The 25,756-nt window shown below is 47.0% G+C and overlaps 1 protein-coding gene across 9 annotated transcripts in view; it reads right to left on the bottom strand.

Annotated features, from left to right (window-relative positions):
* SMOX (spermine oxidase) overlaps positions 1-25,756 on the bottom strand; it is a 50,035-nt gene that overhangs the window by 10,696 nt on the left and 13,583 nt on the right. For 4 of the 9 annotated variants that reach the window (XR_009534633.1, XM_060120300.1, XM_060120293.1 and 1 more), the window contains exons 2-3: positions 9,699-9,932; positions 5,913-6,139 (exon numbers count right to left, since the gene is read on the bottom strand). The exons of 1 other annotated variant lie outside the window; for it this stretch is intronic. Coding sequence is in view for 6 of the 8 variants with exons in the window: in XM_060120300.1 (XP_059976283.1) it covers positions 5,913-6,139; positions 9,699-9,906 (435 nt within the window). In the remaining 2 variants the exon portion in view is untranslated. Of the gene's footprint in view, positions 1-5,912; positions 6,140-8,070; positions 8,247-9,429; positions 9,517-9,698; positions 9,933-25,756 lie in introns of those variants that run through there. 4 more of the 9 variants (XM_060120294.1, XM_060120296.1, XM_060120295.1 and 1 more) reach the window with 4 other exon arrangements.

Here is a 25,756-nt window from a genome sequence, read left to right as displayed (position 1 = left end):
CCCGGGTTTTTCCCTTCGGTGATAAGCAACACAGTAGCTAGTCAGCTTATGTTAACTAAAGGCCAAAATGCCCAACTGAGGACAAACAAATTTAGTCCATCTATGTGATTCTTTGTGTCAACCACTGACTAGGACAGCCTTAACTGAACATGCATTTGTCATGTTCAGTCTCCTGTCCTGGGTTAAATGACATCTTCCCAATGTGATGCAAGGGAAATGGGACAGGTCTGTAACAGCTAATAATACTCACCCCAATTCTCATTAAGCACTTTTCATTGGGATCTCATTTAACCATCATGACACTATGAAGTAGGTATAACTGTGTCCATTTTACATGTGAGGAAAGTAAGGCTCAGAGAAGCTCAATAACTTGCTCACGATTATACAGCTAATAAATGATAGAACTGTTATTGGGTTGGCCAAAAAGTACCTTCGGGTTTTTTTGTTTGTTTTTTGTTTTTTTATAAATTTATTTATTTTATTTATTTATCTTTAGCTGCATTGGGTCTTCGTTGCGGTGCGTGGGCTTCTCATTGCAGTAGCCTCTCTTGTTGCAGAGCACAGGCTCTAGGCACACGGGATTCAGTAGTTGTGGCTCGCAGGCTCCAGAGCACAGGCTCAGTAGTTGTGGAGCACGGGCCCGGTTGCTCCAAGGCATGTGGGATCTTCCCGGACCAGGGCTCGAACCCCTGTGCCCTGCACTGGCAGGCGGACTCCCAACCACTGCACCACCAGGGAAGTCCCAGTACCTTCGGTTTTTAAGTAAAAATAAAAGACACATTTTTCAATTTCACCAAGAACTTTATTGAGCAACATATTCACCATCTTGTCCCACTACCTTCTGCCATTTTTCAGGCACCTTCATAATTCCATCTTCCCAAAACTTTTTATCTTTTTGAGCAAAGCACTGTTCCAGGTGTCTTTTACAGTCTTCCAGGGAACTGAAATTTTTTCCATTAAGATAATTTTGTAAAGACCGAAATAAATGGAAATCCAAAGGTGCAATGTCTGGTGAATATGGCGGATGAATCAGAACTTCCCAGCCAAGCTGTAACAGTTTTTGCGTGGTCATTGAAGAAACATGGGGTCCTGCGTTATCCTGATGGAAGATTATGCATTTTCTGTTGACTAATTCCAGACACTTTTCCTCGACTGCTGCTTTCTAATTGGGAGCAGTACTTGTTGGAATTAATCATTTGGTTTTCCAGAAGGAGCTCATAATAGAGGGCTCCCTTCCAATCCCACCATATACACAACATCATCTTCTTTGGATGAAGATTGGCCTTTGGTGTAGTTGGTGGTGGTTCATTTCGCTTGCCCCACAATCTCTTCCATTCCACATTATTGTACAGTATCCACTTTTCATCACCCATCACAATTTATTTTAAAAATGGACCATTTTCATTACGTTAAAGTACAGAATCACATGCAGAAATACAGTCAAGAAGGTTTTTTCACTTAACTTCTGTGGAACCCAAACATCAAAGCAATTCACATAACCAAGCTGGTGCAAACGATTTTCACCACTTGATTTGGATATTTTGAGTATGTCAGCTATCTCCCGTATGGTATAATGTTGATGGTTCTCAATTAATGTCTCGATTTGATCCCTGTCAGCTTCAACTGGTCTACCCGACCATGGAGCATTGTCCAGCAAGAAATCTCCAGCACGAAACTTCACAAACCACTTTTGACACGTTTGATCAGTCACAGCACCTTTTCCATACACTGCACATCTTCTTTTGCATTTCAGTTGCATTTTCACCTTTCTTGAAATAATAAAGCATAATATGCCGAAAATGTTGCTATTTTTCTTCCATCTTCAATATTAAAATGGCTACATAAAAATTCACCAATTTTGATAAGTTTTTTTTAAATGCACGCTGATATGACAGCTGTCACAATACAGTCTAACAAAATTGTTCTGAATGAATTTAAAGACAACAAAGTACTACTAGAGCCATCTTACAGAAAAAAACGAATGAACTGTTTAGCCAACCCAATACTTGAATCAAGGTAATCTTGCTACAGAGATTAAGCTCTATATGATAACTACTGAACAAACTCATTTATTTTTTAACAAATATAATACATTCAAATGAGTAGCCCTTCAAAGTCATCACCTTTGGAGGGAGGCTACATATTTATTATGAAACCACCCTCAGGCAAGGCTTCACATTCTTAGAGCACACCTCTTCAGAATGGCCTCCAGCACTGTCTAACAGCTACATAAGGAAATCTCTCTTTTGACTTCATGGTTAACACCTCTTCCTTCTGACCCAAAGCAGCACCACCCAGAGTGTTAACACACCTTTACCCATCCTACTTTCCATGACTCACACTCTTGGCTTTCAAAAATCAAACCCACAGGCAGAAGTTGATGATGATCTACTTTGAGGGACATTTAAAAGAACAAGTAAGTCATGGGCCCTGAAAGTCATTCTCAAGAGGCATCCATGCTTGAAGCACTCACAATAACATGGGAATCAGGATGTGACTGATTCCCAGTAGACCAAGAAGGTCTACTTTGAAGAATACTAATTCTTACCTGCTTAATAATAATATTAGAAGTGAGAACACACAACACTATAGGATTGTACATAACATACTATGTGGGTGCACACACATAAGATAGTGAGTGTGCCTGCCCTCCATTGAGCAGGGATGACCCCAAAGCAAGAGTCATTTCTCCTTTCCCATGCCCAAAAGACATAGAAAATGTACAAAAGGTGGCTGTTGACCAATTTACTGACCTGAAGTGAAGGGTCATTACACTAAAAATGACAAGCTATCAGAAGGCAAGATCTACATGTTACCTTGCTTGTTCTTTGCAGTTCACAGCACCACTGAAAGTTACTAAAAATATTAACATTCTTTTTTAAAACCTGAATAAGACAAGGATGTGTGCCATTGACATTTCTATCCAACATTGTACTGGAGATTGACAGTGCAGTAAGGCAAGAAAAAAAATTAATAGTTTTGTTTTTGTCGTTTTTTTTTTTTTTTTTGCGGTACACAGGCCTCTCACTGTTGTGGCCTCTCCCGTTGCGGAGCACAGGCTCCGGACGCGCAGGCTCAGCGGCCATGGCTCACGGGCCCAGCCGCTCCGCGGCATGTGGGATCCTCCCGGACTGGAGCATGAACCCGTGTCCCCTGCACCGGCAGGCGGACTCTCAACCACTGCGCCACCAGGGAAGCCCAAAAAATTAATAGTTTTCAGTTATGCTGTCCAATACAATAGCCACTAGATCTCTATAGCAATTTAAAATTAAATTAAGCATTTAGTTTCTCAGTATTACTAGCTACATTTCAAGAGCTCAAAGGCCACATGTGGCTAGTGACTGCCATACTGGATAGATGTCTAAAACATCTCCATTATCGTGGAAAGTTCTATTGGACAACGCTGGTCTGAGGATTAGAAAGGAAAAAGCAAAATTCTCATTCTTTTGGTATAGGATTATATACATAAATTCCAAAATACCATTAGAACATAAATTAATGTGGTATATTAATAGATATAGTATTCGAGTTAAAATAATAATTTAGCAAGGTAGCTAAAATAAATAAATAAAAATCAGTTATAAATACCCATGACATTTTGCACATAACTAGAAAAAATAATCTTAAAATTTATATGGAGGGCTTCCCTGGTGGCGCAGTGGTTGAGAGTCCGCCTGCCGATGCAGAGGATACGGGTTCATGCCCCGGTCCAGGAAGATCCCACATGCCATGGAGCACCTAGGCCCGTGAGCCATGGCCTCTGAGCCTGTGCTTCCAGAGCCTGTGCTCCGCAACGGGAGAGGCCACAACAGTGAGAGGCCCGCGTACCACAAAAAAAAAAAAAAAATTTATATGGAACCACAAAAGATCCCAAATTGTCAATGCAATCTGAGAAAAAAGAACAAAGCTGGAGGTATCACACTCCCTGACTTCAGACTATACTATAAAGCTACAGTAATCAAAACAGCATGGTACTGGCACAAAAAGAGACACATAGATCAATGGAACAGAACAGAGAGCCCAGAAATAAATCCACACACAATTAATCTTTGATAAAGGAGGCAGAAATACATGGAAAAAAGACAGTCTCTTCAGGAAGTGGTGTTGGGAAAACTGAACAGCCACATGTGAAAGAGTGAAATTAGAACACTTTCTCACACCATATACAAAAATAAACTCAAAATGGATTAAAGACCTAAATGTAAAAATGGAAACAATGAAACTCCTAGAAGAGCATAAGCAGAACACTCTTTGATGTAACACTGTAGCAATATTTTTTTTCAATCAGTCTCCTAAGGCAAAAGAAACAAAAGCAAAAACAAATTTAATTTAATTTAACCTAAAAGTTTTTGCACAGCAAAGGAAACCATTAACAAAACAAAAAGCCAGCCTACTGAATGGAAGAAAATATTTGCCAATGATATGACCAATAAGGGGTAAATATCCAAAATATATAAACAGCTCATACAACTCAATATCAAATAAACTATCAACTCGATTAAAAAATGGGCAGAAGATCTGAATACACATTTTTCCAACCAAGATATACAGATGGCCAACAGGCACATGAAAAGATGCTCAACGAGCTAATCATCAGAGAAATGCAAATTAAAATGACAATGAGATATCACCTCACACCTGTCAGAACAACTATCATCAAAAAGAACACAAATAATAAATGTTGGTTAGGATGTGGAGAAAAGGGAACCCTTGTGCACTGTTGCTGGGAATGTAAATTGGTGCAGCCACTGTGGAAAACAGTATGGATGTTCCTCAAAAAATTAAAAATATAACTACCATATAACCCAGCAATTCCATTCCTGGGTATATATCCACAGAAAAAGAAAACACTAATTTGAAGAGATACTTATACCCCAAAGTTCACTGCAACATTGTTTACATTGTTATAGCCAAGCTATGGGGGCAGCCTAAGTGCCCATCAACAGACGAATGGATAAAGAAGATGTTAGATAGATAGGGAGACAGAAATAAAATATATAGTTATATAGTTATATATATTATATATATATATATATATATAATATATATATATACACACACATTGGAATTTTACTCAGCCATAAAAAAGAATGAAAATCTGCCATTTGCAACAACATGAATGGACCTAGAGGTTTAGTGAAATAAGTGAGACAGAGAAAGACAAATACTCTATGTTATCACTTATATGTGGAATCTAGAAAATGAAACGAATGAACGGAACAAAACAGAAATAGACTCAGATATAGAGAACAAACTAGTGGTTACCAGTGGAGAGAAGGAAGGGGGGAGGGGCAAGACAGGGGTATGGGATTAAGAGATACAAACTACTATGTATAAAATAAATAAGCAGCATGGATATATTGCACACAGCAGGGAAATATAACCATTATTTTGTAATAACTTTAAATGGAGTATAATGTATAAAAATGTTGAATCACTATGCTGCACACCTGAAACTAATATAATACTGTAAATCAACTACACTTCAATTTAAAAAAATGCAGTTATAATTCTATACACCAGGAACAATTAGAAAATAAAGTATTTTAAAATTACCATTTAAAATAGTATCCAAGAGCAATAACAACAATAATCATACCCACTTACCTAGTAATAAATCTAATAAAAGATGTTTAAGGACTTTCTGGGGAAATATTTAATCATGGGTATCAATAATCTCTTACCTAGTGCTGCTCCACTCATTGTCTTCATTCTACCCTCAAATTGTCCTGATTTTCCAAATGCAGGGCCCAGAGAATGTGCAGACATGACCAGGATCGCAGCCTCCTCACACCCGACACACACACACACACACACACACACACACACACACACACACACACACACACACACAGCCAAGGCGTTCCCTGCCCCACAAACCCTTGTGCCCAACTATCCCCCTAATACCTCACCTCGTTGTATAAATCACTGAATTCCTCAACCACATCCTTGGGGATCCTGCAGCCATGGTTGGTGAGGTAGCAGGCCACGCCATTCTTGGAGTAGAGGCTGATGCGGCCCACACTGCGCTCCCCATCAGTTGTCTCTTCCAGAAGGCCATTGGCTTCTGCTAGATGATAGATGGGATTCCCATGGGAGCCATGGATCCACGTGGCTCCCAGCTCAAAGGTGGCGTGTCCTGATGGTGACAATAGGCTCTTATAGGGGCAAGGAAGAGAGCCAGAACACTGCCTCACCCTCCTTCCTCCAAGAGGATCCTTCCATCTCCAACAACAGGGGGAAGGAAGGGGATTAGGTACCGCTCTAGCAACGAACCAAAATCTTCAGTGAAAATATCTCAGTAGAAACCACATGTGGCACAAAATGGATTCCACTTTATAGCTAACTTCCACCCTGAATAACTCTATGATTTGACACCAAGTCATCTCACTGGAATAATCAGAAGACTCTCCTAAGATAACACCAGACAACAGACCTCTCCTCCCCCTCAGGAGAACTTCTATGGGTACCAATGGGTATAATGGGCCCAGTGAGGGAAGCAAGGGTACTTGAAATACCCAGGGAGGAGGCCCAGCCTTCCAGACCCAAGGTCCCCCTTTGGCCTTATTCCAGTTCCTCAAAATCCAGTGGCCCAAGAGTCTAAGCTACTCTGCCAGATGGAAAATGGTCACCTCCCAACTCAGTCTGGGGCAGAAGAAAGAGGGCAAACATTCCAGTTTGGAAGACTCCTCCCCAAGGCAGTCTAAAACAGACTTCTGGAGAAAACTAAGCTTTCTCATCCTATGGCACAGGTGGCAGAACCCTAAGAGTCTGACTGGGGCAGAGGGAAACGCCTGGGCCCAAGTTGGGACAGGGCTGGTGGCTCACTTTACCACCCCATCCATAGCCAAGGTATCAAATGCTCTGAGGCAAGCTGTCACTGTGTCTGTGCCTATTTCCTCTTCTGGGCCTCAGTTTCCTTTTCTCATGCTGCATGCTGTGATACATTTGTCTCCTCCCTTGCCTAGCTCCCAGGGAAGCTGAAACAATGAAAGGAAAACAGAAAGGAACATTTTTTGGTGTTTTGTTTTGTTTTTGGAGGCCTGATTCAAGACATCATGTGTGGTAACTTTTTTTGCCAGGATGGTCACAATAATCCCTCCTATCCTTACACACATGGCCCTTTGCAACGTGACTTTGCCAGCCTGCCATCAAGAGATGGAGTCTTTCCACACCCCTTGACTCTGGGCTTGGCTTGTGACTTGCTTTAATAGAATGCAATGAAAGCAATGTTTGTGGTTTCAGAGCCTAGGCCTCAAGACACTTTGTGGCTTCCACTCTCACCCTCTTAGACTGTGACCACCATGAAGAGAAACCCAAATTTCTAGAGCCACAGAATATCAGCAAATAAAATGGTGTTGTTTTAAGCCACTACATTTTAGGGTGGTCTGTTAATGCAGCAATAGTTATCTAATACACTATAACAGACAACACTCACCCCTCACCCCAGGAACTGGGCATTTCTCTTTTTTGTGTCTTCTCTTTCCTGGGCTGCTTCTAATTAAACCATCAGTTACTTTAAAAAAAAAAAAAAAGCCCTGTGTGCATCTATGTGCCAAACACAGAGCAAAAGAAAACACAATCAACCTCAAGCCACAGCCAGCAAGACAGAATTTCCTGATGACTCTGGAATCAGAGGAGGAATGTGTGGGTCCCTTTGTCCAGGGAAAGTGGGCAGACCAGAAGGCACGGAAAGCTAGAAACCCAGTGCCCTTCTTCCTCCACGGGGTTCCTGGTTGGTGGGGGGGGGGGGCACTGGGGACATTTATTACTAATTCTCCTTTAGAGCCTCAGGCTCCCCAAGGTGTTTTGCCTGGTTTGAGCTCCCAATAGGAGCAAAAGGGGCCTGTACCCTCCCCAGGGTACACCAGGGAGCTCCAAGTCATAGTCACTGGGCAGTGACGTCCAGGCATGGGGTATCCAGGCATAAGCAGGAACCAGGTGAGCAGCTCAAGGTCAGCAACAAGGTCAGTGCTCCACTCCATCCCCCAAGCTTTACAAGGAGGTGGGGTGGCCCAGAGTATGCCTCAGTCTGAGGATGTTTCCTGCCCTCTCCCACAGGCCTCTCACCTTTGTCATCCTTGTTACATCCTGCATCCAAAGGGTACCAGGCACCATCTCCACATCTACCTCACGGTGTCCTTGGGGTTTCTGGTCATCGCCGCTGCCCTTACCACCGGGATTCACAGCTAGCATCTCACACTGCTGCAGGTCCAACTGCAGCCTGGGCTTTCAGCCCTGGGTGTCTGCACACACAACACACACACATACGCCCTTGCCTGGATTTGCTCTCCCGTATCCTGGCAGGGTCTGCCTTGATCTGATTCTTCACATATATCATGTGTGCAATTCCATGTGTGCAATTACCCCCTTCCTTCTTTTCACTACCTATCCAACTCCCCTCATCACCTGAGGCCCACCCAAGCTCCCTCCCCTCTGAGGAAGGCTTCCTGCCACGTGCATCCCCTCAGCCTCCTGCAGCCCCATCCCTTCCACCTCCCTCCCTTCTACCATCACTTCCCTGCACAGCACGTCTCGGCTGCCAACTACCACTGAAACTGGGCTGTTTGTCCTCCCGTCTTCGGCTTTTATGTCAGACCCTGAATGTCTTATCAAGATTCAAGAACCACAAATGGAGCCATCCCATCCCTAAGGCTCCTAGTCAGCCAATCAGGTGTTGAGCAAAGAGTCTCAGGGCTTCCCAGCTGGCTGTCCCCAGGTTTGCATATGCCTTGGACTGCACTTTCATCCTCACTGCCGACACATACTCCTGTGTGTGCCAGGGGAAGACAGACATAATTTCACATACACCTTCCAGGAAATACTCTAAGGGAAGACTTTTAATGTGATCAAAGTTTTTGAAAGAAGAGAGAAGGTTGCTCCTCAACCTCTGCTTATTCTAAGTCTGTCCACCTACTTCTCTGAGCCAATTGCCCCATTCATCAAAAGTAAGCACACAGAATCTGCTTGGCCTTGCTGCCCATGTAGCAACAGACACAAAATCCTCTGGGGGGTCAGTGTAGCCCACACACTCCAGGCCACCATGAGTGGTCCTTACTGGGCCATTTTCATGGTCAGACCCCCTGGTTGGGAAACCCCCCTGACTTCTACCTGTACTTCAGGCAATTTCCCACCCTCTAGGACCCCTGGCAAAACCTGCCCACCCCTAGGGTATGTCTCTTATCTGGCTGCTTTCTGCAGAGGCCTTATTTCTCTGCAACCTGGAGAGACCCTCTTCCTAGACAATCCTAAGACCTGTCCATCACTCACAAGGAGGCCCAAAGTCTTCTTCCACCTCCACTGCCCTTAGCTCCTATTGTCCCAGTGCTAGCTCTCAGTCATGATAACACTAATTCATACTCAAAAGTTAACAACTAATAGAAACTTGCAGAATTCCCCTTCTTGTGAAATAGAAACCAGGCTACCCACTGCGAAGTTTGGTTCTGGGTGTCCTTTCCCTCCTAAACACTGTGAACTCTAGATCGTGTTCCAAAGGTAGAGGCCAGAGCCCCATCCTGCCCACCTCAGAAGGGTGCTGAGAGGGGCAAAGGAAGGGAAAATGCCCAGGCAGCATGCATGATAGAACACTAACCCCTGGGAAGAAGATAAAATAACGAGATTTCAGGCTAGGTCAGGGCACTGGGAGATAAGAAATGACCTTAGGAGATGACTGGACTGAGGTGAACTGAGGCACTTACCAAGTTTCACGCTCTGTACGCGGCCTCCAATGCGGCTGGAAGCCTCAAGCACAGTGACATCCGTAAAGCCCTGCTCCAGAAGTGCTTTGGCAGCAGCCAGGCCAGCCAAGCCAGCGCCGATCACCACCACACGAGGCTGTCCCCTTCTCCGCAGGCCACGACTGAGAGGGTCATCCGCACTGTCACCACTGGATTCACAACTTTGCATACCGTCCACACTCGCCTCCTAGGAACCTGCAGGGGGCAGGGGGTCACAGCTCACCTGCTCTGCCTTCACTTCCCACCTGCCCCAAGAGATGCTCACAGGCTCTGCCTTCAAGAGGGTGCCCTGAGCCCTCTCAATCCCTTCCGAGGACCCGGGCAAGAAGAGCCAACTCCAAAGGATGTGGGGAAGGAGGGAGGGAGCCACAGGGAAGGAAACAGGGGATGCACCGTGGGTCCCCATCAGCAAAAAGGAGAGCTGACAGCCCACCCCAAACCCCTGAAATCCATCAATCCCATCTCAAGTCTAGTAGGCACCGCCTCTTCCCCAAGGATGAGACAAGAGTCATCAAGACAAGAGTCTTGGTCTTGTATGACCAAGAAGGTCAAAATCAGGAGAAACTGATCCTGGTGCTGCTAACCCTGGACCAACACAGCCTAGCACAGCCCAGCACAGCCCAGTACCACTGCTGTGGTCCAGCTCACACTGACCTCAGGATGCTCTCATGGACCCCAGGATGCTTGTACAGACTTCAGGGTGCTGGAGCCAACCCCAGGATACTTGCACACACTGCACTAGACCCTCTGCTCTCCCTCCCTTCCCTGGCCCTTCCCTGGCCCTTCCCTGGCACTCACTCTCCCTTGCCCTGTCTTCTCTTCTCCTCTTGCTTTCAGCTAGTCTTTCACAGCCTCAATGAGGTGGCAATTTGGTAGGCAGGACACAGTCCCACCCTCCCCCCAGAAAGTGCCACGAGGCTGGTATCGAATGAACCTCTGCTATTCCGGGTAGGTCTCCAGTTTTTTTTCCCAGGCCACCCAGCCCCTCAGTCACCACAAAGCAGCAAAGAGCCCATGAAACAGTGGACCATGAGGACCTGTGGCACCAGAGGCCAGACATCAAATTGACAGTTACGCTAAGCCAGCTTGCTCAGAGACGCCAGCCTAGGGAGCTGACAGGAGGCCAAGGGGGTCCCTGAATCTGGCCCCAGGGCTGGGAGAGGCTACCCTTCTATTCCTGGAGTGACTACAAGGGTTTGAAGGTATCTGTGGGCCATCCCAAGGGGCCACTCAGATCTGATCCTGTCCCCATTCCTTTCCTGACCCAAGCTGCCTAAGGTTTCAGTGGCAGAAGTTGCATACTGTCCAGTTAGTTATCCATACTATCCATAGCATCCAGGACCTAACAACAGGGGAGTGAATGTGAGTGGAAAGTAGCCGCTGGGCAGTGGACAGGGGGCATATAAAAAGCTGTCACCCATACCTAACAAAGCTAAGTAAAACCCTTCCTATGACACCGCAATCCCACTCCTAGGAATACACCCAAGAGAAACAGGGTATACTCCGCCAAATAGACATAGAATGTTCATAGCAGCTTTATTCATGATAACCAAAAACAAATATCCCAAAGGTCCATCAACAGAAGAATAGATAAATATATTGTGCTATTTGTAGCATATTCATACAAGGGAATATTCTTCAGCAATAAACAGAACTAAACTACTCTCAACAACATTACATTGAACAAAAGAAGCCAGAGACAAAAGAGCATCATACAGTATGACTCCATTTATGTGAAATTCCTGAAGAGGTAAAATGAATCTGTGATGACAGAAGAGAGATTGGGAGGAGGGGAATGAGTGAAAAGGGTCAGAAGGGAACTTTCTGGGGTGGAAGGAATATGTATCTTTATATGAATGATGGTTACACAATGTACATAGTTGTATACTTAGGATTTGTGCCACTCACTACATATATGTATGCATATACATCTCAATAACTATTCAGATATTCATTCCTGGTTCACTATACAAAATAAAATAAAAGCTGTGCGCTAACTTCCTCCTTCACACGCCTCAAGGTCTGACCACTTAGGTTTCCACTCCACCCCTAACATCTTTTTATCACAGATTTAAAAGGGGTCTTTTTCTAAATATTCTCAGTCTGAGAAGCTGCTCCTTGCACCTCCCCTGCCCACTTCACCTGCCGATGCCACACCTGGGCACGCACAGGAATGTCACCCCACTCCTGCCCCCAAACTCCCTCCAAACTACACCCCACCCCCCACCCCCAGGCGGCCGACTCGGTGCGGGACTGGTTCCCTAGAGGGCCGGAAGGTGGCGCCCGAGGCCCAGAGACCCTCAGAGGCAGGGGCTCCCCACACAGCCTGGATCCCTGCCTTCTTCTAGGAGAGCCTGTGTCCCGGCTTTCCCATTCCTCCCTCCTATGTCTTTCTGTCCTTCTGCGGTCCACCTCAACCCCCACCCCCGTCCCAGTGATGTTCTGTTCGGCCTCCTGGGAGCATGGAGGTCAGAGCTGGCTCAAGCCCTTTCCTCCCCTCCCCCTTGCCCTTCCTCCTTTCCCCCTCTGCCACCCGACCTTCCCCTCCCTCCCCCAGGTTCTGGCGGAGGACTAGAGGACTAAAATTAGAGGTGAGGGTGTGGCTGCCTGCACCAGAGGCCAGCAGGGAGGAAGAGTCCGCCCCGCGGCGCAGGCAAGGAGCGTGCTCTGCGTCAGGTTTGTAAACACACAGGGAGCTCAGAGCTGCTGCTATCGGCCTCCACAGCTGGGCACCCTGCTATGCTAAGCCAGAGTGGAGACTGCCCACCTCGCCCCCACGCCCCAGTTCCCCAGGACTGGGGGGCTCTGCCTCTCTAGGCCTCCAGCCCCACCCCCAGCCTGAGGCCGCCCTCCCCAAAACAACCACTTTTACACAGTAAAGGGGTGGGATCGCTACAGTGGTTTTCAGACCTTACTGGTGGAACCCCTTCTCGAAAAGCTCCTGTGGAGACCAGGGTGTAACTGGGTTGAAACTGGAGTTCCCGCTACCTCCTGAGGTCCCTCAGGTCTCATGGCAGAACCTCCCAGCCTCCCTGGAGCACCACCTATGAAAACCCGGGGATTAGGATAAACTGCAGCCTTGGGTAGAGGTAAGGAATGCTTGGGGCAGTAGTGCATTCCCAGGGGGCTACCTGAACTTCCTGGCTTCCCAGCCTCCCTTTCCTTCTCTCTGAAGTGGCCCAGCTTGTCCTAACTGCATTATTGCGACAGTTAAATAAGGCCCTACATGGATGTCAAGAGACTGTCAGCATTTTTAAGAGCCTTGTGCAGGAAAATCATTTGTAAAGTTCTGAAGCTAAATTATGAATACACTGCCTTTGGTACAGGCTTCAGGAATGGATTGTGGGAAATGCAGGCAGGCAGTCTGCCTTTAAGATGAACACAGAAAGGGCTTCCCTGGTGGCGCAGTGGTTGGGAGTCCGCCTGCCGATGCAGGGCACACGGGTTCGTGCCCCGGTCTGGGAAGATCCCACATGCCGCGGAGCGGCTGGGCCCGTGGGCCATGGCCGCTGGGCCTGCGCATCCGGAGCCTGTGCTCCGCAACGGGAGAGACCACAACAGTGAGGGGCCCACATACCGCAAGAAGAAAAAAAAAAAAAAAGATGAACACAGAAAGGACCCCAAGTTCCCAACATATTAGAGACCTTCAACTCAAAGAGACATCACACATATGGTGCCATGGTGGGAGCAAGTAAACAGGGACCACATAGGTCACCTATTCCCTTGGCCCTCACTGCTAACCCCATAGTTCTGTCTCTCCACAGGCCTTGTCCCAGATGAGCCTGTCAACCCCTGGGCTCCCACAAGAAGCCAGAGAAGCCACATGCACAGTCCACAGATGGCAAAAATGAGGCATCTGCCTCATGGTCCCCCATAGTGGCCCATGGAGCCAATGTACCCTGGGGTCCAAAGTGAATGGAAGAGAGAAAACTGTTATGTAGCAACACCTACTGTGTGCTGGGTCCTCAGCTAAATGCTGAACTGGACTTTTGGGCCCTCTTATCTCAGGATGCAGGGGAGCACATTTGTTTTCTGTTGGTTTGTGTCATCTCTTCCTTTGGAATTTTTTTAATCTTACGAGAAAATGCCTAAGAAGAATCACTTAATGCTCCATGGTGCCTCCCTGTCCTTCTCTTGCCTTCAGTAAATAAAAAAAATAAATAACATCCCCCTCCTTGATCTGTATGCACAGGAGAAACAGAACACCCTGTACTTTTTTGAGCAGATAAAGGAGAGAAGAAAAAAGTGTTGGCTCAGCCAGGCAGGGAGGGGGAGTAGGGAGGAGGGAGGCACAGGGCAACAGACACTTGCCTACTTGCTCCTGTTTCCAAGGCAAAATAGGGGTGGGAGGCTGGGGCCGCTGTGTCCCCAGGCAGGCCATGCCTAGTAGCTTCAAGAAATCAGGTCCACCCCCATTCAACATGCCCAAATGCCCCACTACCTCCCACCCTTACCCCACCCCGCTCCACCCCCACCCCCACCCCCACTTCTCTGGCCTGCAGGCCACCACCTCCCCCTGCAGGCCAGAGCCAACACTGCCCTGACTGAACCTGCCCAAGAAGCCAAATTGGAAAGAAGGCAGCAGGGAAAGAAGAGGGAAGAAAGGCCCTGTCCCATGGCAGGGTCACCAGAGAAGGATGGATGAAGACTAGGAGGCCCTGGGAGTGAATCACAAGAAGGGTCAGTGGCCCAGGTTGGTGCAGGACACCCCTTCCTCCTCAGTGTTGGAGTCCACTTCAGCTCATCAGGCAATCAGCAGGTCACTTCCCCCCTTAACAGTGACCACTACAACAAAAACAATGCTACAAGGGGCCCAGCCTCCCAGGTGCCCCACACCCTTCCAGAGTTGCCCCTCAGAAGAAACAAAAGAAGTCTGCCCATCCTTGGCTCCCTTCTGAACACAGCCTACTCCCAAATATGTCTGTCTCCCTGTCCCTTCCTCAAGGTCACTCCAGGATGAATGACCATTTCCCAGAGAAGAGTATGGCCAAGGCATTTAGCCCACCTGGACCTTAGGGTCCAGACTCCAACAGCTGAAGCACTCCAAAATGGGCCCACCCCAGGACTTCCCTAGCGGTCCAGTGGTTAAGACTCTGTGCTTCCAATGCAAGGGGCACGAGTTGGATCCCTGGTCAGTGAACTAATAAAATCCCATATGCCGCATGGTGTGACCAAATAAAATTAATTAATTAAAAAAAAATGGGCCCACCCTTTCCAATAAGCAGGCTTCTCTCCTGTAAGCCACACATTTGCTCATGTGAGCTCTGTCCAGGGCTTTGGGGGCCACCTGCACCTTCGCCGTCAGGGACTTACAAGTGTCACCTCCCAACAGATACTCCTAGTGCCCTAGGGCAGCACCCCAACCTGAGTTTCCCTGAAGAAATCCCTCTCTGCCTCAGGCTTCTAACAGGAGGAAGGGAGGGGTAGGGAAGCTGGGGTACTGGTCCTGAGGAATCTCTCTAGACTGCCTGGCAGTTCGGGGGCGGGGGGGGGGGCTGCGGATTTGGATTCTCGAGGACCCCCCAGACAATGCAATTATTCTTCAAATGTAAAAAACGCCCAGAAATCCCAGACCAGCTGCTTTGCACAGTGGCCCAGACAAAGGGGCTCTGTGTCTGCCCATGAGGCTCCTCCCACCCCTAAAACCCAAGGAGAGACTGAGCCTGAACTCCTCCCAGCCAGACCCTCCCAGTCCTCCTCACCCAGGCCAGCCAGCCAGGAAGTGAAAGAAGTAGGATTTCTGGGCCAGGCCTGGCCAGCCACGGAAGGTAGGCTGGGGTGAATAAACGTGGGGACAGGGCAGGAGCAGCCTGTCAGCCCAGAAGACACAGGGGGAAGGGAGAGAACATTGGCCTGGGAGCCCAGAGACCTGGATTCGGGTCCCAGCTCAGTCTCTCTTGGCAGGTGACCCCAGACCAGTGTCTTCCCTTCTCTGGGCCCCACCTAGCCAATAGCTCTGAACTCACCCCAAGGACACAGCATCTGTACCCCGCCTCCTGGACATAGTTATCTAAGCCCCATCTGATGCTTAACTGCCTGCCTCCTTCAGTCTTTAAACTTTCCCATCTGTAAAATGGGGGTACAGCTACCTGGTGGGACTGCTGGGAGAATTAAATGATAGCACAGGTAAAAGGTGTGGCCACCTGCCAGGGCCACCTCAGAGTGGGAGGGAGAGGGAGGATAATCCCCAAAGAGACTAGTATGGAGGAGGGAGCCACCTCTCCTAGGACCCAGAGCTCCATTTCATGTGTAGAAGAACCCAAATCTTCACCTGAGCTTAGACTCCAGCCTCAACCTTGGCCCCAACCCTAATATCAGAGTGGACCTTGATATCGACATCAGTCAGACTATCCCACAGCCTGTGTTTGACTGACCCCCAACCCTGACTCAGACTGACCATCCCACCAGTCTTGGCCAGGGAAGGGGTGGGGAGTAGGCATCAGATACAGTGGCCGTTAGCCAACCCTAAGCTCAATCAATAAAAGAGACAAGGCACGGGGGCCTCATTCTGCAGAGCCCTCCAGCCAGCAGTGTTCTCTGGCCCTCATAGGCTGACATGAGGAAGGGGCTCTAGGGGCCCCATCTTCCTTCCTGGCACTTAGACTTTTCTCCAAGCACAATGTCTTTATTACCCACACCTCTTCCCTGCAACCAGATGCGTAAAGTCCCTAAAAACACAATTTTAAAAGGCTTTGTAAGCCTTTTTTCAGAAGAGAAGTGGGGAGCCTGTATTGCATGGAAAAAGACAGCCCTAAACTCAGTGTTTGAGGGAGGGGAGGTCAGAGCCAAAGGCATGGCCCACAAAGGCACTGGTGGGCAGGTGGGGAAGGTATTCCTGGAGAGGTGAGTGCTCTGGCTGGCTTCTGTTCCCCTTGATGCTCTGCAAGGTGGGATAGGCCTGAGTGAATTGTTTCAGGACCGCAGCTTATAGATGCCTGCAGAGACAGAAACTGGAGACTACCTGAGTGGGGGTGGAGGAGGGGAAAAAAGCATGGACAGAAGTCAGAGAAAGGGTTGGGTCTTTCTGATGGGCATAAAGCTCAGCTGGCAGTGGAGAGAGAAACAGATGGACCAGGGCAGAGTCCAGGACTGCATTCCTGCCCCCATACTCACACCCAAAGAGCTTTATCCCAAACTCCATCCTAGAGATCCCATCCACCTTCAGCAAAAATGAATGGATCACGCTCTGACAATAGATCAGATCAGGTACTAGTCATCTAAACATCTCCTATGAACCTTTCAAAATCTGGGCCAGCCCCACCAGCTCAGCTTCCATCTCTGATCCATGCATGCCCTGGTTTCCCATCTTTGTGTGTGTCTGCACACAGAGGTCCTAACTGGCCAGGTCACCTCTCTGCAAGCAAGGCCCACATTCTTCCCCTTAGATCCCAGATCTTCCAGAGGCAGGCACAGCCCATGCTCCCTCAGCCCAGAGAGAGGTCAGGGGTCTGACATGATGGCTGCCACTCCTGGAGAAGATGAAATTGCCCAGACAGCAGCTTTTGTCCCTAACCAGCATTCCCTTGGGTGAGTCCATTAGCACCTGAGCTTCAGTCACCCCATCTGTAGAATGGGAACAGTCACCCCTATCTTGAATGAGGCCAGCCCTGACCCCAGACCCTATTAGCTAGTTTCCTTTTCCTCAGCAAAGTCCTAAAGGCACAGGTTTCACTGTGGCTCCCTTTAGCAATCCTTAGGATGAGACCTCATGGCCTGGATTCCCTCCCTCTGAGCAGGATGTGACACCCAAACTCTAAACCCGCCCCCCTAGGAAGTCATCAACCACAGAAATGTAAGAGACCACAGAACTGGTTACTATGCCAGTGACTACATTGGTGCGAGACTGCCCTTGGTGACATCAAATCAGGCCATGAGCAGGGGAGGGCTGATGGGAGATGGCACTCATAGTCACTCACTACCCTGAGAAAGGCTGAATCTGGAGAGAGAAAACCAGCCTCAAGACCATACTAGCCCTGTTCTGAGGCACCCAAGTCACCATGGCCCCTGGGGAACCCCAGGAAGACACCTTTCTTCCTCTCTCTCTCTCTCCCTTTCCCTCTCTCCCCACCTCCCTTTAGTCTTTCTCTCTCTCTCTCTCTCTCACACACACACACACACTCACACACACACACACACACACACACACACACACACTCTTTCCTTATGTTTCCCTTGATGACTCAGCTTGCTAAATAGCCTCCTCCTTTGGGAATACCTTATTGCACCATGGTTTTCATACAGACCCTTGTTTTTGAATACCAGTGGTTTGAGGCTCCACAACTTTTTAGATGAGTGACCTGAGCCTCAGTTTCTTCATCATTAGAATGGGGATAAAGAGTCCCTGCCTCACAGGGTTGAGTGTGACAATGCAGAGTGCTTAGCCCAGAGCCAGGCACGTAGCAGCAATGGTTTTTATATTAGTTTTCCTACAGGCCTAAGTCTGCACACTACTGGGGTCACCACAGGGATGGCTGGGCCAGGACATCAGACATGGGTGGGGATAGGAAATCCAGCCAGTAGAGAGGTCAGAGACCCTCCTGCATGAAGACTCCAAAGCAAGACCTCCAGGCCTCAGAACTACACCACCCCACAGTGGCACTGCTATGGTCTGATGATGGGGAGGAATAGACAAGTAAGAGAGAAGGGCCATACCACTTACTGGGGGCACTTCCTCCACCCAGGCAAGGTCTGTGAGGCTGAAACTGCAAAAACAGGACAATCTGTATGGTCACCAGCCTCCAAGATGGCCCTCAATGATCCTCCCCTCATGGTACTCATGCCCTACAGTCCCCTCCCAAGCTGATCTGTGTAGCCAATAGGACATTGTAGAAATACGAAGTGTGACTTTCAAAACTAGGGCATAATACACACTGTGGCTTCCACCTTGCTCTCTTAGACTGCTTACAAGAGGGGAAGCTAATCACCATGTTGTGAAGAAACCCACATAAGCCCACTGAGAGGCAAGGAACTGAGTCCTACCATCAGCCAAACCATCCTGCTAAGCATGTGACTGAACCACCCTGGAAGCAAATCCACCAGCCCCAGTGAAGCCTTCTGATGACTGCACTCCCAGCCAACCCCTTGACTGCAACCTCCTAAGAGACCTCAAACCACAAACAACTTAACTGCTTCCAAATTCCTGACCCACAGAAACTATGAGGAAAATAACTGTTTATTGCCATTTTAAACTACTAAGTTTTGGGGTAGTTTGTTACACAGCACCAGGTAACTAACAGTCAGCAGTTCTCTCTCCTTGGAGACCCCTCAGAGTAGAGACCCCAAGGTAAACTCCCCATCCTACTCAGGGCCCCAGCTCCCTCTTTTCTAAAACTCAGGGCTGGGGTTGAGTGAGCAGAGAGCCTGGCCCAGGCCCTACAGCATACAAGGCCCAGGAGACAGGAATGCCTTCCCAGCCTGTGCATTAGACTCACCTGGAGATTTTTACAAAAGACCATACCAAGCCCGGAGATTGGGTCATCTAAATCAGACTCTTCCGGGTGGGGTTCAAGCATGGAAATTTTTTTAAGGACTCTACATGATGCTAACATATAGCCAAGGTTAAGAATCACTTCTCTACAGCAGATTCCAAATGCAGATTCCAGGCCAGCCCAGAACATCTGGGATCTGCCTGTACAGGAGTAGAGGAGGCAGAGAGAGCAGAAAGGCCAGGCAGTACCCAAGGTCCACTCCCCACCTTCCAGCTTAGGCTGAGGGTCTCCCACTGTCCTCCCTCCCCAGCTGCTGCCCGACTCCCAAAGCGCTCTGCATTGAACACCTGTGGAAGATTCTGTTTTCTCATCTGCAAAATGGGTATTGCCATCACACCATCTCTGCTCTCTAATGGGTATTAGGCTACCACTCAGAAGTTTTCAGAGAGATTTATGCTTTGTCTCCCTCAAGGCAGCTTCCCGCTCCTTCATAGCAGCATTATTCACAATAGCCAAAAGGTAGAATCCACTCAAGTGTCCATCGATGGATGAATAAACAAAATGTGGTACATGCATATAATGGAGTATTATTCAGCCTTGAAAAGGAAATTCTGACACATGCTACAACATGGATGAACCTTGAAGACATGATGCTAAGTGAAATAAACTAGTCACAAAAGGACAAATACTGTATGATTCCACCTACATGAGGTACCTAGAGTAGTCAAATTCACAGAGACAGAAAGTTGAATGGTGGTTGTCAGGGGCAGGGGAGGGAGGAAATGGGGAGTTAGTGTTGAAAGGATACAGAATTTCAGTTTGGGAAGATGAAAAATAGTTCTGAAGATGGATGGTGGTGATGGTAGCACAACAATGTGAATATATTTAATACCGCTGAGCTCTATACTTAAAAATGATAAATTTTATGTTATGTATATTTTACCACAATAAAAACAACAACAACAACAACAACAACAAAAAGTTGAGTGAGTGCTACTCTGTACCAGGCACTCGAGATACTGAAACAGCCAGATGCCTCCCCTTGGAGGATCAGGGGTGAGAGGTGCCACAAAGCAAAGCAGGAAAGGGGAGAGGCAGCTGCTCTGTGTAGGGAGGTTAGGGAAGCCTCTCTGACAAGGGGACGCCAGAACAGAGGAAGTGACAGGCAGCAGAGGACCAGAGGGCAAAAAGTGCTGTGGTGACCTCCTAGGGACTTGCTGAATGACGAAATATGGGGGTAAAAGCAAGGATGGGGTCAGGATGACTTGGGTGACCAGTCATGACACCAGGACCAACCCTTACAAGTTCTGTGTCAAGTGGTCATCTCCTTTCCCCTTCACAACAAGCCTGTGAGGTAGGAAAGATAAAAAATTGGTGCAAGACCCACAGGTGGGAGGAGGGCCCCGGTGGTCTGACTCCAGAGCCCAGTTCTCTCCTTGGGGCTATCACAAGAGTTGGGAACGCTTCTCCAGGCCGTCTCCCATCGAAGGGCTGAGCCTGCCTCCAAACACACAGCCCAGGGCCCCTCTCCCAGCCCCACTGCATAGGGCATCACATGCAGGCATGGCCCTGACCAGCCCCTGACCTGGGTTAGTGTCCCCACATGGAGATCCACCCATTCAGCAGATGGGGCACTTGAAGCCTGGGAGGTGTGAGTTGGCAGAGAAGAGGTAGCCTCCCGGCAGGCTTCTCCCCTCTCCCTGCCAGGAGCCACAGGCCTCACAGTTCTGGAGGGAAGGAGGACAGCACTGTCAGCACTTTCCCCTGACTCTTTCAAAACCACTGACAAGAACTGAGGCTTGTGAGACAGCTCAGCCGGTGCAGCTCCCCCTTGCCGGCCCCTCGTGACTCTGCACAAAGCCCGTCTGTGCTTCGGCTCCAGCCCCTGGGGGAGGGGGGAGGGAGGGGGGTCTTCTGCAGGCCAATCCTCTCTCCTGAGCCACGGGTGGGTCCCCACTCTGCCCAGCCCAGGACTCGTGCTCCTGGCCCACAGGGCAGACAGCAGCCCTGACAGCAAGGCTGGGCTGTCCAAGGCTTTTGCTGGGTTCAGGCAGTACTTGTGGGAAGAGGGTCCCCTCCACTGTAAACTCTCTTCCTGCAAAGCTCCCTCTTCTATGCTCATTCCCCACCCCCAACCCCCATTCAGCATGGTTTATCACAGAGCAAAGGTGGCATGCATGATCACAACATGGAAAAAAGAAAACATCCCCCAAAACTCCAGCCAACAGATAAACCCCATAGCAAATCTCTATTTATTAAGACCTTCATGCACTTTCCATTCATGGCATCATTTAATCCTCCCAAACACCCTGGTGCCCATTTTATAGATGAGGAAATATCAGAAAGGTTCACAGGTGTGATGGAGGCCACCCAGACAGAGTGGGGGGTAAAGAAGGGCTTGACAATGCTCAGCTCATCTCTCTCTACCCAGCACTTGCCCACCTCTCAGGCCCTCACTCAGCCTCCCGGGGCAGCAGGCCTAAGGACAGCCCTCAGCCTGGCACTTCTGTCCTACCCGTCCCCACACACTGACACTGCACACATTGTGCCAGGCACCCGGGGCTAGCAGGAGGTGTCCCCAAGCCTGGCAGCTTACCCCAGCTACACTGCCAAAACTGGGGCTGCCGCCGGGAGATCACCTGCCTCCTGGCCAGGGCGTTAGTCAGGTGGGCTGCAGGCCAGCCACCCTAGTCTCCCTGCCCCACAGGGACTGGCTTAAGGCTTGCCAGACCACAGACCTTTGCCCTTGATTTTATCCTCCATAAAGAGTGACAAGGATAGTGGTCTAATGGCTTTTGGCAGCACAAAAGAAAATTCTAAGAGCAACTAAATGATAATTCCCTCTAAACAGTCACCTGCTGTTCATCTGGCCCAAGATTTTCCCCTCCTGTTAACTCCAAGGTGGTTTAACTGTGCTCTCCTAACAAGTCCTAGCACAGGATCTCCTGACACAGGATCACCCAATAAAGGGCTCTTCATAAAGTTCAACCCTGAAGCAGAACACCACCCTCCCCCACCCCTGACAACCTCAGAAAGAGCTGGAACTAGGTCTGAAAAGCCAATGGTGTTCATTTCAAAATGCACCCATGGGCCCCATGATTCAATCCATAAAACACCTATGGAGTTAGGACGCTGAGCTTAGACAATAAACATATTCTTCAAGTTCTTTTTTTTTTTTTTATTTTACAAATTTAATCAGTTATACATATACATATGTTCCCATATCCCCTCCCTTTTGCGTCTCCCTCCCACCCTCCCTATCCCACCCCTCCAGGCGGTCACAAAGCACCGAGCTGATCTCCCTGTGCTATGCGGCTGCTTCCCACTAGCTATCTACCTTACGTTTGGTAGTGTATATATGTCCATGCCGCTCTTTCACTTTGTCACAGCTTACCCTTCCCCCTCCCCATATCCTCAAGTCCATGCTCTAGTAGGTCTGTGTCTTTATTCCTGTCTTACCCCTATGTTCTTCATGACATTTTTTTCTTAAATTCCATATATATGTGTCAGCATACAGTATTTGTCTTTCTCTTTCTGACTTACTTCACTCTGTATGACAGACTCTAGGTCCATCCACCTCATTACAAATAGCTCAATTTCATTTCTTTTTATGGCTGAGTAATATTCCATTGTATATATGTGCCACATCTTCTTTATCCATTCATCCGATGATGGACACTTAGGTTGTTTCCATCTCCGGGCTATTGTAAATAGGGCTGCTATGAACATTTTGGTACATGTCTCTTTTTGAATTATGGTTTTCTCAGGGTATATGCCCAGTAGTGGGATTGCTGGGTCATATGGTAGTTCTATTTGTAGTTTTTTAAGGAACCTCCATACCGTTCTCCATAGTGGCTGTACCAATTCACATTCCCACCAGCAGTGCAAGAGTGTTCCTTTTTTTCCACACCCTCTCCAGCATTTATTGTTTCTAGATTTTTTGATGATGACCATTCTGACTGGTGTGAGATGATATCTCATTGTAGTTTTGATTTGCATTTCTCTAATGAGTAAAGATGTTGAGCATCCTTTCATGTGTTTGTTGGCTGTCTGTATATCTTCTGTGGAGAAATGTCTATTTAGGTCTTCTGCCCATTTTTGGATTGGGTTGTTTGTTTTTTTGTTATTGAGCTGCATGAGCTGCTTATAAATTTTGGAGATTAATCCTTTGTCAGTTGCTTCATTGGCAAATATTTTCTCCCATTCTGAGGGTTGTCTTTTCGTCTTGTTTATGGTTTCCTTTGCTGTGCAAAAGCTTTGAAGTTTCATTAGGTCCCATGTGTTTATTTTTGTCTTTATTTCCATTTCTCTAGGAGGTGGGTCAAAAAGGATCTTGCTGTGATTTATGTCATAGAGTGTTCTGCCTATGTTTTCCTCTAGGAGTTTGATAGTGTCTGGCCTTACATTTAGGTCTTTAATCCATTTTGAGCTAATTTTTGTGTATGGTGTTAGGGAGTGATCTAATCTCATACTTTTACATGTCCCTGTCCAGTTTTCCCAGCACCACTTATTGAAGAGACTGTCCTTTCTCCACTGTACATTCCTGCCTCCTTTATCAAAGATAAGGTGACCATATGTCCGTGGGTTTATCTCTGGGCTTTCTATCCTGTTCCATTGATCTATCTTTCTGTTTTTGTGCCAGTACCATACTGTCTTGATTACTGTAGCTTTGTAGTATAGTCTGAAGTCAGGGAGCCTGATTCCTCCAGCTCCGTTTTTCGTTCTCAAGATTGCTTTGGCTATTCGGGGTCTTTTGTGTTTCCATACAAATTGTGAAATTTTTTGTTCTAGTTCTGTGAAAAATGCCATTGGTAGTTTGATAGGTATTGCATTGAATCTGTAGATTGCTTTGGGTAGTAGAGTCATTTTCACAATGTTGATTCTTCCAATCCAAGAACATGGTACATCTCTCCATCTATTTGTATCATCTTTAATTTCTTTCATCAGTGTCTTATAATTTTCTGCATACAGGTCTTTTGTCTCCTTAGGTAGGTTTATTCCTAGATATTTTATTCTTTTTGTTGCAATGGTAAATGGGAGTGTTTCCTTGATTTCACTTTCAGATTTTTCATCATTAGTATATAGGAATGCCAGAGATTTCTGTGCATTAATTTTGTATCCTGCAACTTTACCAAATTCATTGATTAGCTCTAGTAGTTTTCTGGTAGCATCTTTAGGATTCTCTATGTATAGTATCATGTCATCTGCAAACAGTGACAGCTTTACTTCTTCTTTCCCATTTGGATTCCTTTTATTTCCTTTTCTTCTCTGATTGCTGTGGCTAAAACTTCCAAAACTATGTTGAATAAGAGTGGTGAGAGTGGGCAACCTTGTCTTGTTCCTGATCTTAGTGGAAATGGTTTCAGTTTTTCACCATTGAGGACGATGCTGGCTGTGGGTTTGTCATATATGGCCTTTATTATGTTGAGGAAAGTTCCCTCTATGCCTACTTTCTGCAGGGTTTTTATCATAAATGGGTGTTGAATTTTGTCAAAAGCTTTCTCTGCATCTATTGAGATGATCATATGGTTTTTCTCCTTCAGTTTGTTAATATGGTGTATCACATTGATTGATTTGCGTATATTGAAGAATCCTTGCATTCCTGGAATAAACCCCACTTGATCATGGTGTATGATCCTTTTAATGTGCTGTTGGATTCTGTTTGCTAGTATTTTGTTGAGGATTTTTGCATCTATGTTCATCAGTGATATTGGCCTGTAGTTTTCTTTCTTTGTGACATCCTTGTCTGGTTTTGGTATCAAGGTGATGGTGGCCTCGTAGAATGAGTTTGGGAGTGTTCCTCCCTCTGCTATATTTTGGAAGAGTTTGAGAAGGATAGGTGTTAGCTCTTCTCTAAATGCTTGATAGAATTCGCCTGTGAAGCCATCTGGTCCTGGGCTTTTGTTTGTTGGAAGATTTTTAATCACAGTTTCAATTTCAGTGCTTGTGATTGGTCTGTTCATATTTTCTATTTCTTCCTGATTCAGTCTTGGCTGGTTGTGCATTTCTAAGAATTTGTCCATTTCTTCCAGGTTGTCCATTTTATTGGCATAGAGTTGCTTATAGTAATCTCTCATGATCTTTTGTATTTCTGCAGTGTCAGTTGTTACTTCTCCTTTTTCATTTCTAATTCTATTGATTTGAGTCTTCTCCCTTTTTTTCTTGATGAGTCTGGCTAATGGTTTATCAATTTTGTTTATCTTCTCAAAGAACCAGCTTTTAGTTTTATTGATCTTTGCTATCGTTTCCTTCATTTCTTTTTCATTTATTTCTGATCTGATTTTTATGATTTCTTTCCTTCTGCTAACTTTGGGATGTTTTTGTTCTTCTTTCTCTAATTGCTTTAGGTGCAAGGTTAGGTTGTTTATTCGAGATGTTTCCTGTTTCTTAAGGTGGGATTGTATTGCTATAAACTTCCCTCTTAGAACTGCTTTTGCTGCGTCCCATAGGTTTTGGGTCGTCGTGTCTCCATTGTCATTTGTTTCTAGGTATTTTTTAATTTCCTCTTTGATTTCTTCAGTGATTACTTCGTTATTAAGTAGTGTATTGTTTAGCCTCCATGTGTTTGTATGTTTTACAGCTCTTTTCCTG

Source organism: Mesoplodon densirostris, chromosome 16, assembly GCF_025265405.1.
Source record: "Mesoplodon densirostris isolate mMesDen1 chromosome 16, mMesDen1 primary haplotype, whole genome shotgun sequence".
NCBI lineage: Eukaryota > Metazoa > Chordata > Mammalia > Artiodactyla > Ziphiidae > Mesoplodon > Mesoplodon densirostris.
The sequence above is the reverse complement of the archived record's forward strand: the minus strand, read 5'-3'. Positions and strand labels throughout refer to the sequence as shown.